This window comes from Ambystoma mexicanum, chromosome 8, assembly GCF_040938575.1.
Source record: "Ambystoma mexicanum isolate Mex_15411 chromosome 8, UKY_AmexF1_1, whole genome shotgun sequence".
Lineage (NCBI taxonomy): Eukaryota > Metazoa > Chordata > Amphibia > Caudata > Ambystomatidae > Ambystoma > Ambystoma mexicanum.
In genome coordinates this window covers 775027100-775044820 of record NC_090929.1, presented here as the reverse complement: position 1 = coordinate 775044820, position 17721 = coordinate 775027100, and the positions used below count along the sequence as shown (strand labels likewise).

The following is a 17721-nucleotide window of genomic DNA, read 5'->3' as shown; positions in this document are numbered from 1 at the left end:
CAGGAAACACACATCAAAGTAAAGGACAGGGGAAGGATAGGTCTTAGAGGGTACAGGGTATTGGCACAATCTAATGCAGAGGGGAAAAGAGCAGGGTAATGATTGCCATAAAGGGTGGACAAGTCGCTACTCTCATAGACAAGCAGATCGACAAAGACGGGTGATATAAATTTGCTAATATCATGCTAGACAACACCAAGCTAACTCTAGTGTCAATATATGCACCAAATACGAGCCAAGATGGATTCCTTCGGGAAACAATGGGGACATTGGAGGGATTTGCGAAAGGAGAGATAATCATGGGGGGCGATCTGAACATGGCATGGCATCCACAGGTAGATAGGAGTTTGGGGGGGGGCCAAAACCAGGGCGCTCCATCCAACCATCTCAAACAAAGAATGGAGCATATGGCACTATGCGATGCATGGAGGGAGCTAAAGGGTCAAAACAACGGCTATACTTACTATTCGCACGTTCATAATACGATGTCGAGAATCGACTACTTCTGGGTCTCGGTGGGGCTGCTAGGCAAGATCCAGGGAATAGAAATAGGTCCCATATCTCTGTCAGACCACGCCCCGCTATGGTTAGACATTCAGACCCCAGGGAAGGGAGGGGGGGCTCTGGAAACTCCCGCAGGACCTTTTCATGGACCCGGCTACGGGAGAGGCATTAAAGGACAAAATAAACGAATACTTTGAGCAGAACGATACGGACGATGTCACAATGGGAACAGTTTGGGAGGCGTTCAAGGCAGTTCTCAGGGGGCATATGATCGCCTTAAAGGCCACCGGGGACAAACAGAGGTATGCTTGGGAAAGAGAGCTTGAAAAGAAACTGTCAGACATTCGTGAGAAACTATTGACTCACCCCACCATTATTGGTGGAGCATAAATATTTGCAACAAATATGTGAGTGCGTCCAAGCGTAGCGAGGAAGCACGAACTAACAAAAGGGTGTTCGGAGGTGGGGGTTCTCTCCTTCAGAAAATATTTTGAAAATGAGTTAAAATGGTTCATTATCAGTGTTGGAGGTTACTCATCAAAATTCAATAGAGACAAATCACCAACAGTATTTCCCAATGCGTTTTGATCATGCCTTTACCAACAATATATGCCAGTATAAGAAATAATTTCACGCTGGCTGTGCCCATACATTTCCATGCTGCTGCACCAATATATGCAGGAATTCCCATGTAAGAAAATGTTGTTGCTTGCTTTGTGCATAATTCCAGCAGCATGTCCAAGTTGTCTCTGCCAATATATGCCAGTCCCCCCTACATAAGAACATAGTCCTGTTAGCTTTTACATGAAAAATGCCACTTTACAATAAGAAAAGATTTCCAAACTGGCTGAACCTAGGTAAAAAAAAGGCATGCCACAGTAAGCAATGGCTCGACTGCGGAGCGTCTCCTGCGAGGGATCCTTTCTGGCATCGGACACGTATTGCTCTGTTTAAAGTGTCTGGGGCCCGACCACGGGTGAGGTTCTTGCACGGCATGTGACAAGCTCACCCCCAGATCATTGCAGAATCCGTTATCTAGGTGGACGGATATCTTCTTGCGGTAAACTCCAGATCACTCCAAGGACTTTGCGTGTCGCAAATAAAAGAACTCCAGACGGGTAAGACCTATTTCTTCATTACCACAGCAGACTTCTGTTGAGAGGTGTCCAAAAGATCCTCATACCGGCACTCAATCTGAGGCCTCTCAGGCTACCGGGCACTCACTGAGTGGGTCATTGGATCCTACCAGATCGAGAGTCGAGGGACTGGGTGGTGCTATTACTGACATCGGTCAGCAGGGCATAAAAGCTGTGATACCGGACCTAGGACTGAGCGGTTGCCTAAGCATGATTCATCTTCTGGGTCCACGCTCGAATGCCTACAAAGTCCTGAAACTCAGGGCTCTGCACCGAGCATTCAGCCTCTGTGCATTCCCCCACATCTACCACATCAATGTTGGCCAGCATTTCAGTAGGGCAGAGGGCTCTTCTCCTGCAGAGTGGGCCACACAACCATGCAGGTTTTTGGAAGGACCCGCACACAGTACATAGAGACAGCCTCAAACACAGCGGAATACTACTTACCCGACTCCCCCACCAAAGCTTTTGGGGTTAGTGGGCTGCTGTATGGGTATATGGGAAGTATACAACCAGCAACTACTTGCAACCCTACAGTGGAAGCATAAGGCTCTGGTCCACAGGGTCAGCAACCACAGGCTGTATGCGAGGAGAGGTTTTTTGATCGCTTCATGAGGTCTCAACAAATGACTGGGATACTAAAATCCCTCATTCAGGAAGCAGTACCTCAGGCTCACCCTCCTCTGGCACCGCAACCAATGCCTCCTCCTCCTCCTCCTCCTGTCCTGCCATCACTGTCTTCTCCACCACTGCCACCTCCACCATTTCCGCTAGTAACGATTCTTCAACTAGAGCAGGATGCTCTAGGCCCTTTACAGCCTCAGGCTCCACCTCCTCAGTCTAGAGACCCTACTCAGATACCTGTTACAAGTCAAGGCCCTCAGGATAAAGACTCTCCTGTCAAGCATAACAAATCTCTGCATAGACAAAAGTCAGAAGATGATGATGAAGATATGTCATGTTCAGCTTGTGTTTTCCATGATCACATGGAAGGATTGGCACTGTTTTTAGGGTTTCCAGTACTTCAACAAGTACAACCGGGATGGTTGGATGTTTGGCGGAGGTATTAGCTTTAAGAGTGTCGAATCGCTCGGGCATCCCTTTCCAAAACAATGTTTTAGAGGTTGCCAAAGAATTTTGGCTCAAACCACATTCTACCCAGCCCATCAACAAACAACTAGATGCCAGGTTTAGACGAACGGAAGGAGAAACAATCCTTTTGTTATCATACCCAAAACCACACTCCTCAGTGGCATCTTTACATTTCAAGACTTCGACCGGATCATCTTCTTTGGTATCATCAGCAGCTGCGTGTCTTTCTAAGGAACACGAGTTATTACAATCTTTTGGAAAAAATATCTATTCCAATTCTGGGTTACATTAAGACAGACTAATGCAGATGCGTTATTTAGCAGCTGTCAATCAATGATTATGCCGGTATAGGAGATTTCCTCCCAGACTTACCCATCAAACGTCAAGCAGCATTCAAAGCAGGTCCGGTGGAGGTAAAGTTGTTTGCCCAAGACATGTTAAAGGCTTCAGTATCTCACATTGACACAGCAGAGGTAAGGCCCTAGCCACAGATATGAGACATTCAGCTTATGTACGCCACCAAGTTTACAGCAGATGTCCAAGACCAAATTCTAGATTTAACCTTCGAGGGTAAAGAGCTTTTTCATTCCACCGCTGATGAGGAACATACCAAGAAAAAAACAAGTTCTCAAACAGCTACGTCGCTCTCAATTTTGACCAAACCAGCAACTAAAGGGTTCTCGCAAGGGCAGGCTAGGTCAGGCCAGGGCCCCAGCTCTTTCAGAGGATTCAGAGGATTTCAGGACAGGAGAGCCAGAATGCCAGACCGGTCTCCTAGAACACATTGTAGAAAACAACAAAGGATAACAACAAAGGGTTTTGTCTCGCCCCACTCCTCCTCACAAGTCTCAGAAAGAAAGAAGCAATGAGGAGTGCCCCCAGGTCCATGATACCCCTATGGGGGCAGACTAGCTCGGCATGTACTGCAATGGCATCACCTTTTCCAGGACCCCTGCCTACTATCGGTAGTTTTAGGGGGGTTTTCGACTCCTGCTCCCTCACATTCTTAGACCTACACCCCTGCAAATTGCCTCTCCAGCCCTCCGACAGGAAATACCACACCTCATCCAGAACCAAGCTGTAGAGATGGCTCCTCACATAGACAGGGGTTTAGGATTTTACTTGCAGATATTTGTGATCCACAAGAAGAACCAGACGGGCCTGAAAGTGTGTCTAGGCCTGTCTTACCTCAATCTTTACCTTCCCTAGGAAAAGTTCAAGATGGTGACACCGGACATATTGCCGAAGCTCTCTGCAAGGGAGATTAGTTGTACTCCCTGGACCTGAAGGATGCCTCCCTCCATGTCCCGACATGGCAACTATACAGAGAGTTGCTTTGATTCAAGGTTATAGGCCATCATTTTCAGTACAAGGTCCACCCTTTTGGCCTAAATGTGGCCACTCAATCAGATTCAGCTCTCCAGAGAGGATGCAGTGGTCCAGTCAGAGACTAATGCAAGTTTTATTCGATCTGGGCTTCTCGTTAAACCTCAAAATCTGAACTAATGCCAACCCAGAAACTGATCTTTTTGGGCATACGAGAGGATGTTCCCTAGAAAGGAGAGATTCACGGACATTGTAACAGCAATCAATCATTTTCTCTCCAGACTATGCACCACTGCATGGCGGTACCAACATTTGCTAGGTCTGATAGCATTGTGTGTTCTCACAGTATCCTTAGCTAGGCTCAAAATAAGATCAGCACAAATTCAGTTATCCAAGTCTTGGAACCAAGAAACAGGAAATCAATCTAACTGAATTCTCATCCGATACCTTTAAAAGAGAACCTGGTTTGGTGGACTCAGGTAGACAATGCGATGTTCGCAGGTGTCTTCTGTCTGACCCCTCACTAGGTTATGATGACTACAGACTCATCAATGGACGGGCGGGAGGCCACGTTAGGAGCTCACTCAGTACACAGAAAATGGTTCAATGTGATGGACAGCACCACATAAACTAGCTGGAACTTCTGGCCATGGGTCTAGCCTGAAATCCTTTCAGTTATTGGTACAGAGCACAACAGTATTGATCCAAACCGCCAGCTCTACAGCTATGTTTTATATAAAAAAGCAGGGAGGAACACTGTCTCCAGCTCTGTGCAAATTAGCAGTGGGGATGTGGAACTGGGCTCTTGCTCACCATATTCTCCTCAGGGCAAGTCACCTGCCATGGGAGGACAATGCGGAAGTGGACAGATTGAACTTGCTCGGCACTACATCTTACGAGTGGGAGCTAGATCAAGGAGCTATCAATATGGTATTCAGGTCCTGGGATAACCCGGATGTAGAACTAGTTGCCACGAAAAACAACACAACATGTTCTTTGCTTACCTCATGGACAGGCAAGGGACAGGGGTCACTGCTAGATGCATTTCAGATAATGTGGGAAGGGCTTTGGTGTTACATCTTCCCTCCAACCCCTCTTACAATGAGGCATTCGAAGGTTCAGGGACTCTCAGGGTTGCTCAATGATTCTGATAACCCCTCATTGGCCAGCATGAGTGTGGTTGTCCGACCTCTTTCACTTGTCACAACTAACGTCCATTCAGTTATAGACAGGGCGCATTACCTTTCAACTCACTGGGGGTGGTGGGTCAGTGATTCACCCTGCTCCTAACAAACTTGCCCTGACAGCGTGGTTCCTGAGGAGCTAGCATTGCACTGTCTGGGCCTTTTCCAACAGAATCTCCAAATAATTCAAAATGCTTGAAAAGAATATACTAGATCACAGTAGAAAAGCAAGTGGTCTTGGTTCTGTTTTTGGGCAAGTGATAACGAAGTCAACCCACTCATTTGCTTGTTAGGCTAGTGTTATCCATCTCTCCATATCTAGTAGAGTCGGGTGTGCAGGTCGATACTTGCCAAATGTACCTGGCCATAATAGGAGCATATAGGAACTCTTGGAAGCTGCTATTTTCCTCAATGTCATCAGCAAGGCGGCTACTTGGGCCACTCTGTTGGCCTTCTGTAAGCACTACTCACTGGAAGGCAGCTCCAGGTGCGATGCAGAGTTTGGTCAGGTGGTTCTGAAGAACCTTTTTGCTTTGTCCTAGATAGGAGGCAGGTTGTCATGACTTCACTCTATGGTCTTGTATGGTGGAATCACCAACAAGGATTGAGGAAAGGGGATAAGATGCATGAGCAATTAAAGTTACTCACCGTAGTGACTAGAGTACTCAGAGTCCTTAGTCCCCTTTCCTCCATACATCCCACCCGCCTTCCACCGCCAGTATGCCAATGGCTAATAGGTAATAAGCGTAGCCAGGTATCTAAGCGTCCAATGTGTTCAGAGGGGACTGAGGTGAGGCACTGGAGGGCGGGCCCTCGGCAGGGCGTTCCCATGCCAGAGGCCGTGCGCTGCATGCTATAATAAATTTAAAGGGGAAGCTCAATTTTTTGCTGCCAAAGGTTTCGGTACCGTCCACAAGGATAGAGGAAAGGGGACTAAGGACTATGAGTACTCTAGTCACTATGGTGAGTAACTTTCATTTATTTCCCCTGTTCCCATTTAGCCTTGTGGTGCTTTGAAACACAATTCTGCTGCATAAAGAACCTTACAAATGCTCAATAAAATAAAATTCCCTTCATCTACCTCCTCCTTGATCGCATGCCTTTTCCTCACCTGCCCTCTTTTCCTCATACACCCCCACACTAGTCCCCCCAGCTTCTCCTCACCCACACCACACTTGTACCCTTTTCTTCAACTCATCTGCCCACTCTGGTCCCCCCCCCCTTACCTTTGACTCACCCATAACCCTGCAAATCCCACCGATTCTTTTGGCACTAACAACTTCCACTACCCTTCCAGTTTGATGCCCCACATGCCACGCACCCACTGCTACTGCCGTGTGGTGTAGAGGAAAATCAGTCTAAGTCTCCAGTTGCCTGATTATACATATTAAACCGTTTCAGCAGGGGACGAGCCATTGATTATTAATACCTAAAATCACTGGTCACTTTGAGCAGTATCAGCAATGGGCTAGGTGAAGTCAGTTTGATAGATTCAACAACAAAGTTGGCCATCCTGTTCTTCTGAGGACCACCATCCTCGACCCTTGTACATGCAAGGTTTGAGGATGACCACACACATCTGTATAAGAATATAATAAATTAATCCTTGTGGAAGCAAAGCCCCTACCTTAGTCCCGCCGAAGGGTGGCAGTTGCCAACCTTGCAACCCCCTAATTCCATCACCTTGTCTCACCTTTGGTCCCTAACATCAGTGGCTGGTATATTGGCAGATGTGAACCTTCCCTCATGCTGACTCTGACTGTTCCTTCACCTTCCTCTTCATCAGTTACACTGTAAAGTATGCAACTTTTTCATTTTACATTTTACCATATTGTTCTGCACTGGTGTTTTTTTTTCTCACAATAACACATATGCCTGCGTTTCCAGTATGTACCTTAATTGTACTAAATGTATTGGGTGACTTGTGCAGAAGTAAAGCTGAGTACCATAGCATAACAGCATTCAGGGGAACAGATAGAGTACCACATATCAGTAGCTGTAACATTGGGATGGTTGAATGATGGTTATGTCCATCCAGACTGTAGAGGCTGCACATACTGTTTGATTTAGAAGGGCTTCTTCACTCTTTAATCGCCTTGTATCAATTCTGTGAAAGTGTGTTCAATAAAAATAAAAGAAATATAAAATGTAAAAGAAAAGAGTTTGTGTATCATCTGTGTAACATTAAAACTAAATTATTATTATTATCTTTCTAGTTTTTGGTTTGTGTAAACCTTTGCAAAATTTTACTCAAGAATACATTAAAAGTTACAAGAATACAGATTCCATTGTATAAATGCAGTAACAAACAATCATACACATTTTTCACATAAAAATACTTGAGTTACCTATAACAAATAAAGCTTAAGTTACCAATGACAAATAAATCACATTAAAGGTACATTCTTAAAAATATTATCGAGCCAGAGGAACACATACCAAAATATGTAAAGGTTTTCTAGACATTACTTTACAACACTTAAACAAAGCATAAACATATTCAAATTAAATCACATATAACTCTCAAATATTCATTGATACGTATTTTTAAAACCATGGAGTGACCATGAAGCATCTCATACCAAAGATTAACTCTATTCACTCTAGAGATGTCATTTACAAATGCTGAAAAGTATTACATTCTAGGATTTAAAGGTTTCGGACAAATCAATAGCAAATGCATTACTGGTTCAGTAACCCCATTTTCCTTACAATGCCTATAAAATTTGGTTTCCACAACATTTTAATCTTATATTCTGAATTTCTAAAGTGTTTAAAACTTGAAACTGAAATCTCATAGTCAAATTCCGAAAAACTCTGGATGGATATTTTTCATTGTATTTCTTTGGAGCCGGTTTCCACTTCCAGAAGGAAATTACTTGAGAGTACAGGTGAGAATTTAAGACGACCATGTTATTTTCGAGCCAGTCTGATGCTTTTAACAACTCTTTGACCTTACCCGGATTCTTTATAAGAATCTCCATTGATTAACCTAGCTCACATAGAATTTTGAGACACACTCTTTTGAGGTTAGACATAAGTACACCTTCTAGATCTGTCCCCAGAAAATAATACAACGTGTTTGTATCGGACACAAGGCATTTCCGTAGTAGTGATAACTTCTTCCAATACATGATACTCTTTAAAGATGGCAAACCCAACTCATAACGTATTTCAGGATATGGCTTAAAACCTTGCGCCACACTTGTGCTTCAATTATTTTCAGAAATGGTACCAATTCCTCTGGACAAAACTCAAGACCATAAGACAGAGGTGGAATAGCTTTTGTGCGATAAAATAATATACATGGGGTTAAGGTAAATCTCCCGTATCTTCTCTCCACTATTTTAATTTGATTTGCTATAACAGAAGCCTTTAACTTGAGATTATTTCTCATAAAACCAAGTGTATGAGCACTTGTGTAACTGTAACCCAAATATTTCAGCATAGATTGATTTTTTATCTTTACGCCACCACAAGACAACGAGAAGGATCCTTGTTTTAATGATTTTGTGCCCGTATGGAATATCACTGTTTTGTTTGGATTTATCTACAGTTTTCTGTCTTTAATGAAGTCTTCAAAAGCAACTATCATTCTTTGCAAGCCAACCTTGTTCCGTCAAACAAGAGAAAATCAGCCGCGTACGCGATCCATTTTATTTTAATCCTACATAGCTTTGGGGAGGCTAAACCACTTGAATCCAGGAACATCCCTGCTTTAGATACATAACGGTTAAACAGAGTGGCAGCCAATCTGCATCCCTGCCTTAGGCCATTATGAGTCAAAATTTGATCGGATAGTAAACCTCTGGTATTAAGAAGCACCCTCATTACTGTATTTGAGTATAGTAATATTATCAACTCTAGTAAGCCTTTTTCAATGCCCAATTCATATAACGTCTTCCATAAGGTATTCCTGTCCACCATGTCAAATGCCATGGTCAAGTCCATTGAGGCTAAGTATAGGGATTGCTTGCCTTTCACTCTAGCCATGCTCTGCAAGTTAGCTACAGTTAGCCCACCCACATCTGTACCCATAGATTGTCTAAAACCAATTTGTCTGATGTCCAAATTATTGTTGGCTTTTATCCATTTATTCAATTCCTCTAGGACAATTGCTGCAAATATTTTAGATTCTACATTTGTCAGCATAATAGGCCGATAGTTCAATGGGCTAAGACGATTGCCTTTTTTAAATATTAGTATAACATGTGACATTTTCCAGGATTTAGGGATCTTCTTCTCTCTCATGATTACACTAAACATACAATTCAGTAAGCCGACCCACATTACTACATTGTATTTCATTGTGACGTATGATAGATTGTTAGGACCTGGGGTGATTGAAGCCTCGACCTTCCTTAAGTGTCTAGAGATATTCATAACTGAAATGTTCAATGACCACTCCTGATTGCTGTTATATAAGTCTGGTAAGTGAACATCAGGAGACTTATATAGATTCTCAAAATACTCAATCCATACGTTTTCACCTATTGGATTCATAGTCATCTGCAGCTGAGTTACTTCGGTGCCATTAATAATAGACCATATGTTCCGGGTGTTACCACTCTCCATAGCGGAAAGCATTGCTTCTCCGTCTTTTTGGGCCATAGTAGAATGACACGCCAGAAGCCAATTTTTAAAGGTTTGTTTACAGTGCTTAATTTTACATCGTGTATCGACTGGGTTGTGATTTAGCTTCTTTAAGATACACACTTCTTTTCTTAATTGTGCCTTCCTCTCTTTTACTTCTATGTCAAAGGTATGGGAACATATTTTTGCAGAAATTTGCTGAGTTGATTTCATAACATTAGCGTTTTTTAATAGTTGAGAGACATAATTCTTGAAAACTTCCCCCGAATATGTTTCCATTTACCACTCTGAGTGTGATGAGTAATCGTGAAACAACAGAGTATTAATCTTATCTAGCTTGCGTGGAGTCCATTTAGCCCTTGTGCCACTCTCCACACAAAAGACCTCACCAATCTTTTCTTTTAACCACAGGAATTTTGTAGAAATCATTGTGTGATCACTTAAGTCAAGTCTATTCACTTTCATATTACGCACAGCTTCTTGGAAGTGATTACTCACAAAAATGTAATCCAGAATTGAATTTAGACCTCTTGCTTGCCAGGTAGGAGCAATATTATACATTGGCTGCATACCCCTGCTAAGCATGAATTCCACCCATAAGCTCCCTCTGTATGCTTTATTGGATGCTCCTGCACTGTCAAGTCCTGTTGATGCCAGAATCAATGATGCGTCGCTATTACCCAGATTGAAATCCACATTCAAATCTCCTGAAAGCAACAGTGCTCCACTCAGAAATATATCAAGCCAATCACGTATCTTTTGGTTAAGAAAGCCTAACAAATTTATAAGCTGAACATTTGTGTGTTAAAACTAAAACCCATAGCACTGTATAAACCTCATTGGAGACATGCAAGAGATGTTAAACAGAATTGAAGATAGCAGAGGTCACTGTGGGACTCCTTAACCCACTGGCATAGGAGGGGGGCAGAAGGGACAGTTGGAGATTTGTTGAGTGTAGTTCATAAGAAAGTGCTTGAAGAAGGCCAACACAGGGTCCTTGACACAGGGCCTTGGATCATGAGCACATAAACGACTGAACACAGATGAGCAGACTGTGTGCAATGATCTGGGTCGATGGCTCTACAATAGTCTCAGAATCTGGCTCGTCCTGTTCTTGGTCATGGTTCACTGGATATACCTAATGAGAGACAACAAAGATATTCTTCTTTTGCCATTCTTCCCTCCCCACCATCTAGCATCTCCTCTTTCTGGGAAGGCTCTGAGATGCACTTTGTTTATGCTCTGGATGCCTATATGTCAGTGGATCTCCTGCTACCCCTCTCTGTGTCTCCATCATGAATATTCCATCGGGGGGAGTGCAGAAATGTATCCACTGGTGGGTCCAGGGTAGGTTGTCACGATTAGTGCAAGCGCAAACTGTATGGGAAGCCACACCACTTTGACATGGCTACCATGCGCATTACAATCATTGTCTCATTCTTTTGGCTTTGTTCGTCTAGCCAATGGGTGCAGGTGGCACTGAGGGGGAGTTTGTGGTGCATCAGGGATTACAGGCCGAAGCAGTTAGGCAGTGAATGACCAGCACAGCAAAAGGCTTTTCAGGGGCATGTGAAGGATGGAAGAAAGCTAAGGATGGGCCTACATTCAGCTTGGAGTAAGCAGTGGCTCTGACAGCAACACAACTCCCAAGTTTATCTAACAGTGACCGTGCCTGCGAGCCTCTTTGGGCATTGCGCATGTGTAGTAGGAGCTGGTGACTATTTAAAGTTGTGTGTTGAAAATGTTTTCCCCAGATTGGCCAGATAAAGAGAGCACAGCAAGTGAGCCGAACAAATTCATGCAGTTTCCACAGGGTTCTCCCACCGAGAAGTGTTTTTAAAAAAATGGGTTGAGATTTCAGATAAATTGAGTAAAAGGCCATGTCACTTGCAATCGCTTCTGCAAGGAATACATGCAATACTACAAAAGATGACAAGTTAATAGGAGTATACCAATGCATTTTACAGTACATTTCCATTCTGGATGTGCCCGAATAAAATCATGAAACACCACCTTAAAAATGTGGGCCATCAATGTGTCCAAAAGAAATTGTGTGGTCTGCCCCAACAATATATTCTAAATTTCACCATTGCGACTGATTCTATATTCCACCAAAAAAGCCAATATATCTGACTCAACAAAAAACCCTGCATTGTCTTGATAAAACACATTGGGCCTCATTAGGAGTGTGCCGGTCCCGGTAACAACTGTGCCGGTAAGCTACCGGCACTGTTGTTACCAGGCCGGCACACACCGAGTTCTGCGGGCGGGTGCTGTCCCGCCAGTTTTGTCCTGGCGGGTGGAACAGACCCGCCTGCAGACTTTGACGGATGCATTAGCACTGTTGCACATAGTGCCGGTGCATCCGTCCTCCCCATTTCCATTGAGTCCGATGGGACTTTTCCGACGCCTGGCTTCAGGGACCGCCAGGGCTGTAATGCCCCAATGATTCCTCATCGCCAGGCGCCAGATAAAATGCACGTTAAGTGCTGTTTATACCGGCACGGCTACCGCCAGAGTTGTAATGAGGCCCATTGTCACGCTTTTTTGTGTCCAAAAACTTGAGGGCTGTCTCAACACTAGAGGCCAACATTGTCACTTTTAAATACATATTCATGCCGCATGTGCACAAAGAGAATGATATGACCTCTCTCTCATGTTCTTTCCCAAAGTCGCTGTCAGGTCTGAAGCTCTCGAAGCGTGTGTGTAGAGTTGTGTGTTATTTGTCTGTGTCCAGTCTGTTTGTAGACAGTATTTCTATAAATCTTCATATAAAGGGGATATCATGGAGTGTTATACAGATACATTTGCGGAGGTTAAGAATGTTTGAATGAGGAATTTCCATCACTACATTTTGTTTTCCTTAATGAACAGTAAATGCACCTATAGCATGAACTGTAGTTCGAATAAATCTATTCTATGTATTTATGATTTGTATTCCATCAAGTATCAAGCATTTGCTTAGCTAACATTCAGCAGAGCACTGTACATGTTGTAGGGTTGTTAACCAGTGTAATGATGCCACATGCTGGGGATTGATGCTACATGACTAATTGGGTGGAGTTTGGAGAGTGGATCAGATTGATGTCGGGTCAGGGCGAGTGGTCATCCGGTGGGGCTAGGCGAGATAGATGTTGCCCATTAGTGTTGCTGAGGCACTCTTTGGCAATATGCCTCTTCATTTTCTTCTTGAATTCAAGAAGAGTGAATGCTGTTCCACATTGCAGATGATTAACATGAGATGGCATTTCTCTAAGTTTCTTTGCTTCATGGTTTTATTTTATTTTACCTGTAATGTGTTGATAGTGTGGCACATGATGATGTGTGATCTTTCTGATGTAATGTGTTTGGCGATGAGCTGGTGGGTACCTGGGTTGTGAAGGCCTTGTAAGTGATGCGGGACATCTTGCAGATCATCTGGGTTATGATATGACATTTATAACGCGCCTATTCACAGGTGTTGAGATATGAAGCCACTGCAATTGCCTGACGATTGGGTTCATATGCTGGAATACATTTTATTTCCTGGGATAATTGGAGAGTACATGTTTGGGCTGGTTTCATTGGCTCTAGGTGAAATCTGCAACTCCTGTGACGATTGCATTTCTATTATTCATGTGTGAAAGAATGACGGTTTGGGCAGTGCATCATAAAGCAGCTTGAGGGAGAAAGGCTTTAATTCTACGTAGAAGTGAGACCTGTTACCAAGAGTTTGGGCTTTTCTGATAATGTGTTCTCTGAAAAGTAGAATGTTGCTGATGATGAACTAAGAAAGATCTGCCACATGGTGCCAACTGGGGTGTAATGTTGCGATACTCTTATTATCTGACAAGCCTGTCATCACTTCTTGTTAGGATGGGTTCCTGAGTAACACAGATTCGGATTGGGTTGGATTGAGAGTTAGCGAGAAAGTTAGCTAGGTTCTTGTCATCACGTGTGGATGTGTACAGGCGTTATCTGGTGCCGTTGATGCCATTTGCACAGAGCAACAATTGTGTGACACATACACACTGATGTGCTCATCTTATCAGTTGCTCACAATTACCCAGAGAGGCTGCATGTAAAGATTAAAGATGACTGGCAAGAAGATAAAGCCTAGTGGGCACCTCATATGCCTAAGCAATGTTAGAATTACACCATTACTGTAGCCCCATCACTGCAACCTCCCAAAATGTTACCCCGTTTAAACTACATATATATGTGGGGAGGGGGTAATGTCATATAATGCAAGTATGGGAGGTTGCAGGGGTTTCCCCCCACATATAAATAAAAACATAAGTCTGCAATTTCAGGGTTGCAGTGATGGGGGTCGCAGTCATCGTATAGATCCACAATGTTCACACCTCAAGTTGACCCTCAGAACTGTCTGGTGTCTATCTGCAAGATAGGAAGAGAATCTGTTCTGGACAGGTCTGCTCCCACCTTGCAGAAGTCGTTCAGGATGGTTAATGAGTTGTGGTTGGCTGCATTAAATGCAGCAGAGAGTTTGGGGAGGACATTAAGACAGCGATCTCCCAGTGAATGATGTGAAGGACTTTTTGTATTGACTTGGATGTTTGCAGCATCTGCGCAGAATTTTTGTCTGAAGCCAAATTGGTAGTCATGGAGGAATCCATTCTGAGTGACCAGTCCGGGACTTAGAGGAACACAGTTTTCTCAAGAATGTTGCCTATATAGGGAAGGCTGAATATGGGCTTGTAGTTAGAGAGATTTTCGGGGTCGAGTTATTTAGTTTTTAAAAGTGGAATATTTACTCTGGTTTTGTGGGCACTTTCCTGGATATCAGGTTTGTTATTTGTAAGATGTATGTGTACAATGGGACAGAATATTGGCTCCCTGTGCAGTGTAGTTTTTCAGGCACGTGTGTATTTTCAAGTGTTGTTATGGTTTTGTTGAAAGTTGTCAGTAACCTGCTGACTTAGTCTGGGTGGGGTGTTGGTAGTGTCGAGTTTAGACACTTCCTTTCAACACTTCCTTTGGCGAGGTTCTTGTGGGTCCCTGATAGTAGCATTTCCGCTTAGCTGTGTCCTCTGTAAATGAGAATGTCATGGGAGGGATCAGCAGATTTCTGGGCAGCATATTTGGTCAGAGGAGAATTTGTTGCAGTTTTTTTTTATGAATTCTGCCGCATATATATCTGGGGGTGGGTTTAGGGAAATAATTATTGTAGGAGGGTTAAGGGGAGCTGCAGGAGGTCTTCCCCGCATACATATGCAGCAAAATCAACCCTGTCAAAAATGTATTTGATGAAATCACCCTAAACCATCATGGGAGATCTGAATAGATATGATGGCTTGGTCTTTTCAATCCAGTTGGATTTAGTGATGACATGAGATAGTAGGGGATACAGATAACATTAGAGTGTTATGGCTCCTTTGTGGGTAGGATATTAGAACTGTTCATGGAGCTCGGGATGTTCATGTGTGTTTCCTGGGCTTCCTTGGTAGCCAGAGTATGTTAATCGGTTGAGAAAGCTGATATAAGATTGATGATCGCCAGAGTATGTTAATCGGTTGAGAAAGCTGATATAAGATTGGGGATTTTCTCTTAGGTGGTGCAATTTGAGGAGGGATATGTTAGATGAGGTGGCAGGTGGCAGTTTCAGTTGGTAATAAAGAAAAATGGTAGGTGAGTTGGTCCATAGAGTCCAAGGTAGTAGGTTCCTCCAAGGAGTATATTAAGGTTCATTTGTGAACCACTGAGCCTTCCCCACAAGACTTTCCCAAATGGTTAATACATTCAATGCTGTTTCCTGTGAGAACAAGGGTATCCAACATGTCAGGAGGAGGGAGGGTGCGTGGGTTGGTCGGGATTGGGTGGTGGCTGAGGTAGGAGGAACCTAAAGAGGGAAAACGCCAGACATATGGTGAATAGTCCAGAAATGAGGGTAGGAAAGAGCAGGGCAGAAAGAGGGAGGTGAGTGGAAACTAGGAAGTAAGAAGATAAAGGAGACAATGGAGAGGAAATTGAAAACAAAACACCCAGAGCGTTATTTATCTTAATTAGACGAGGGTGGGGGTGACGGTGGAGCCAGCAGAGTGGTGGTAGGTACCTAAAGATGGAGATAAAAAAAAGCAAATGTAGAAAAAACAACTCAGAGAGTGTTTTATCCCACAGAAAGAAAAGATGGAGGGAGCCACCCCGAATGAGGGAAGAGGGAGGAACTACTTAAACTGGAAAATGCATGTTTTGCCATGTTTAACAAACTGCCTAACAGTGCCTGCCTTACTTTGGACACGGATGGTATTTATTTTACAACAAACGCAATGTATGTTTTCTGATTCTGTCTCATGTTTCTCTTTTCTCTAGCCCAATGGTATCAGCAGATTCCTCAACCAATTAAAATAAGGGGTCAGTCCAGTGGCAGCCGCTATACAACCATTATGGGCCGAGGATTGGACATCCCATCTCCTTCCCCTTCTGTTGAAAATATGATGACATTTTCATCAGCCTCTTGGGACGTTGTAGAAAGTGAAGAACTTTAACTTTGTATCATGTCATCTATCTGGAGTAGTAAACTGTGAAATAATACAAACAAGAAAATCAATGTTTCACACACACAAATGTTGTAGCTTTTTGATTATTTGTAGTACAGTAGCATTTTAAACAATGCATCAACAATGAAATCATACAGAAGTAGCAACAGCGTACCATCCCAATAATTGTAAAAGATATTTCTTAGGGAGGCAGTACTTGCATTATTGAAAATGCAACTGCTTATTAATTTGCAATATTTGCGACAACTAACAGTCAGGGTAAAGTAAATAAATACTGCTCTATTTTAGCACTTCTGTTGCTTGGAGAATCCTGTTTCAACATCAAGTATAGACAAATGTTTTGAAGCATATTTTGACCTTTTTCAACTAGCACATTTCTAACGACATGTAAAACACAACTATTTTGCAAAAATATTTAAAAAACAGAAATGTTTTGATCCACTTTATGGCGATTAAGTAGTACCCTTTTGTGATGATATTATGCTTCTAGACAACATGTAATAGACAATAAGGTAATATTTCAAAACCATTAACAGATGGTGAAATGTTTTCTTGCATTATATCCGAAGGAACTAGTCTAAAACGTAGCCTTATGTTTGCTGCCTCACGCGTAACTGCATTTACCATTTTGCCAACTGCAGAAAGTTAGGAAATGAAAGAGAATCCAGATGAATCCCTCAGCTCTAAACCACATAACATATCAGTGCTCTGTGTCTAACACATTTCAAAATACATTTGGAGACCACGTTTTAGCTTTTACTTGTACAGTGGAAAAATGTTTACTTGGTTGGTCCATACATTTAAAGTATATAATTAACAATTCCGATATTGAATTTGCAAAATGTGGACAATATTTTGTCCATTAACAACTCCACAGCCAGAATAAATATGTTGATATCTATTGTGTCCATGTGTACCTCATTAATGTAAAGTTTTTGACTTTGAGGGTGACATATATACGTGTTATTATCCACCGCCTGAAGCGAGGTTGTATGATGATTACAAGCAGTGCTTTAAGTGGGCCGGGGCCTGCCGGGGCCGGGCCCCGGCAGTCTCCAAAAAGTGAGGCTGAGCCGGGGCCCTGCCGGGGCCCCCCAGCCCCACCACGCCATGGCAGGACGCATTGTCCCGCCGCGGCCGCAGCCGCAACGAGAGATGCGCCCGCCAGTTTAACGTCAGGCAAGCTGACAGAAGTGCCAGCCAGCCACAGCGTCGCTGTGACTGGCTGGCACTTCCGTCAGTCTCTGTAACTTTCTCTGATGACCCCTCATCTGAGGGGCCATCAGAGGAAGCTACAGTCCCTTAGTTCCCCTCGCCAGGTCACTGACCCTCAGCGTACCCGTGGGCTCCATGATCTAATATGTAGATTAGATCACAGAGCCCGCGGGT

At 43.4% G+C, this 17721-nt stretch overlaps 1 protein-coding gene across 1 annotated transcript in view; it reads left to right on the top strand.

Moving 5' to 3' along the window:
* The window catches only part of MYPN (myopalladin), a 1604598-nt gene extending 1587365 nt beyond the window's left edge, over positions 1-17233 (top strand). The window contains exon 20 of the mRNA XM_069610599.1: positions 16145-17233. Coding sequence (XP_069466700.1) covers positions 16145-16320 — 176 coding nt within the window. The 3' untranslated portion in view covers positions 16321-17233. The remainder of the gene's footprint in view (positions 1-16144) is intronic.
* Positions 17234-17721: the final 488 nt, after the last annotated feature.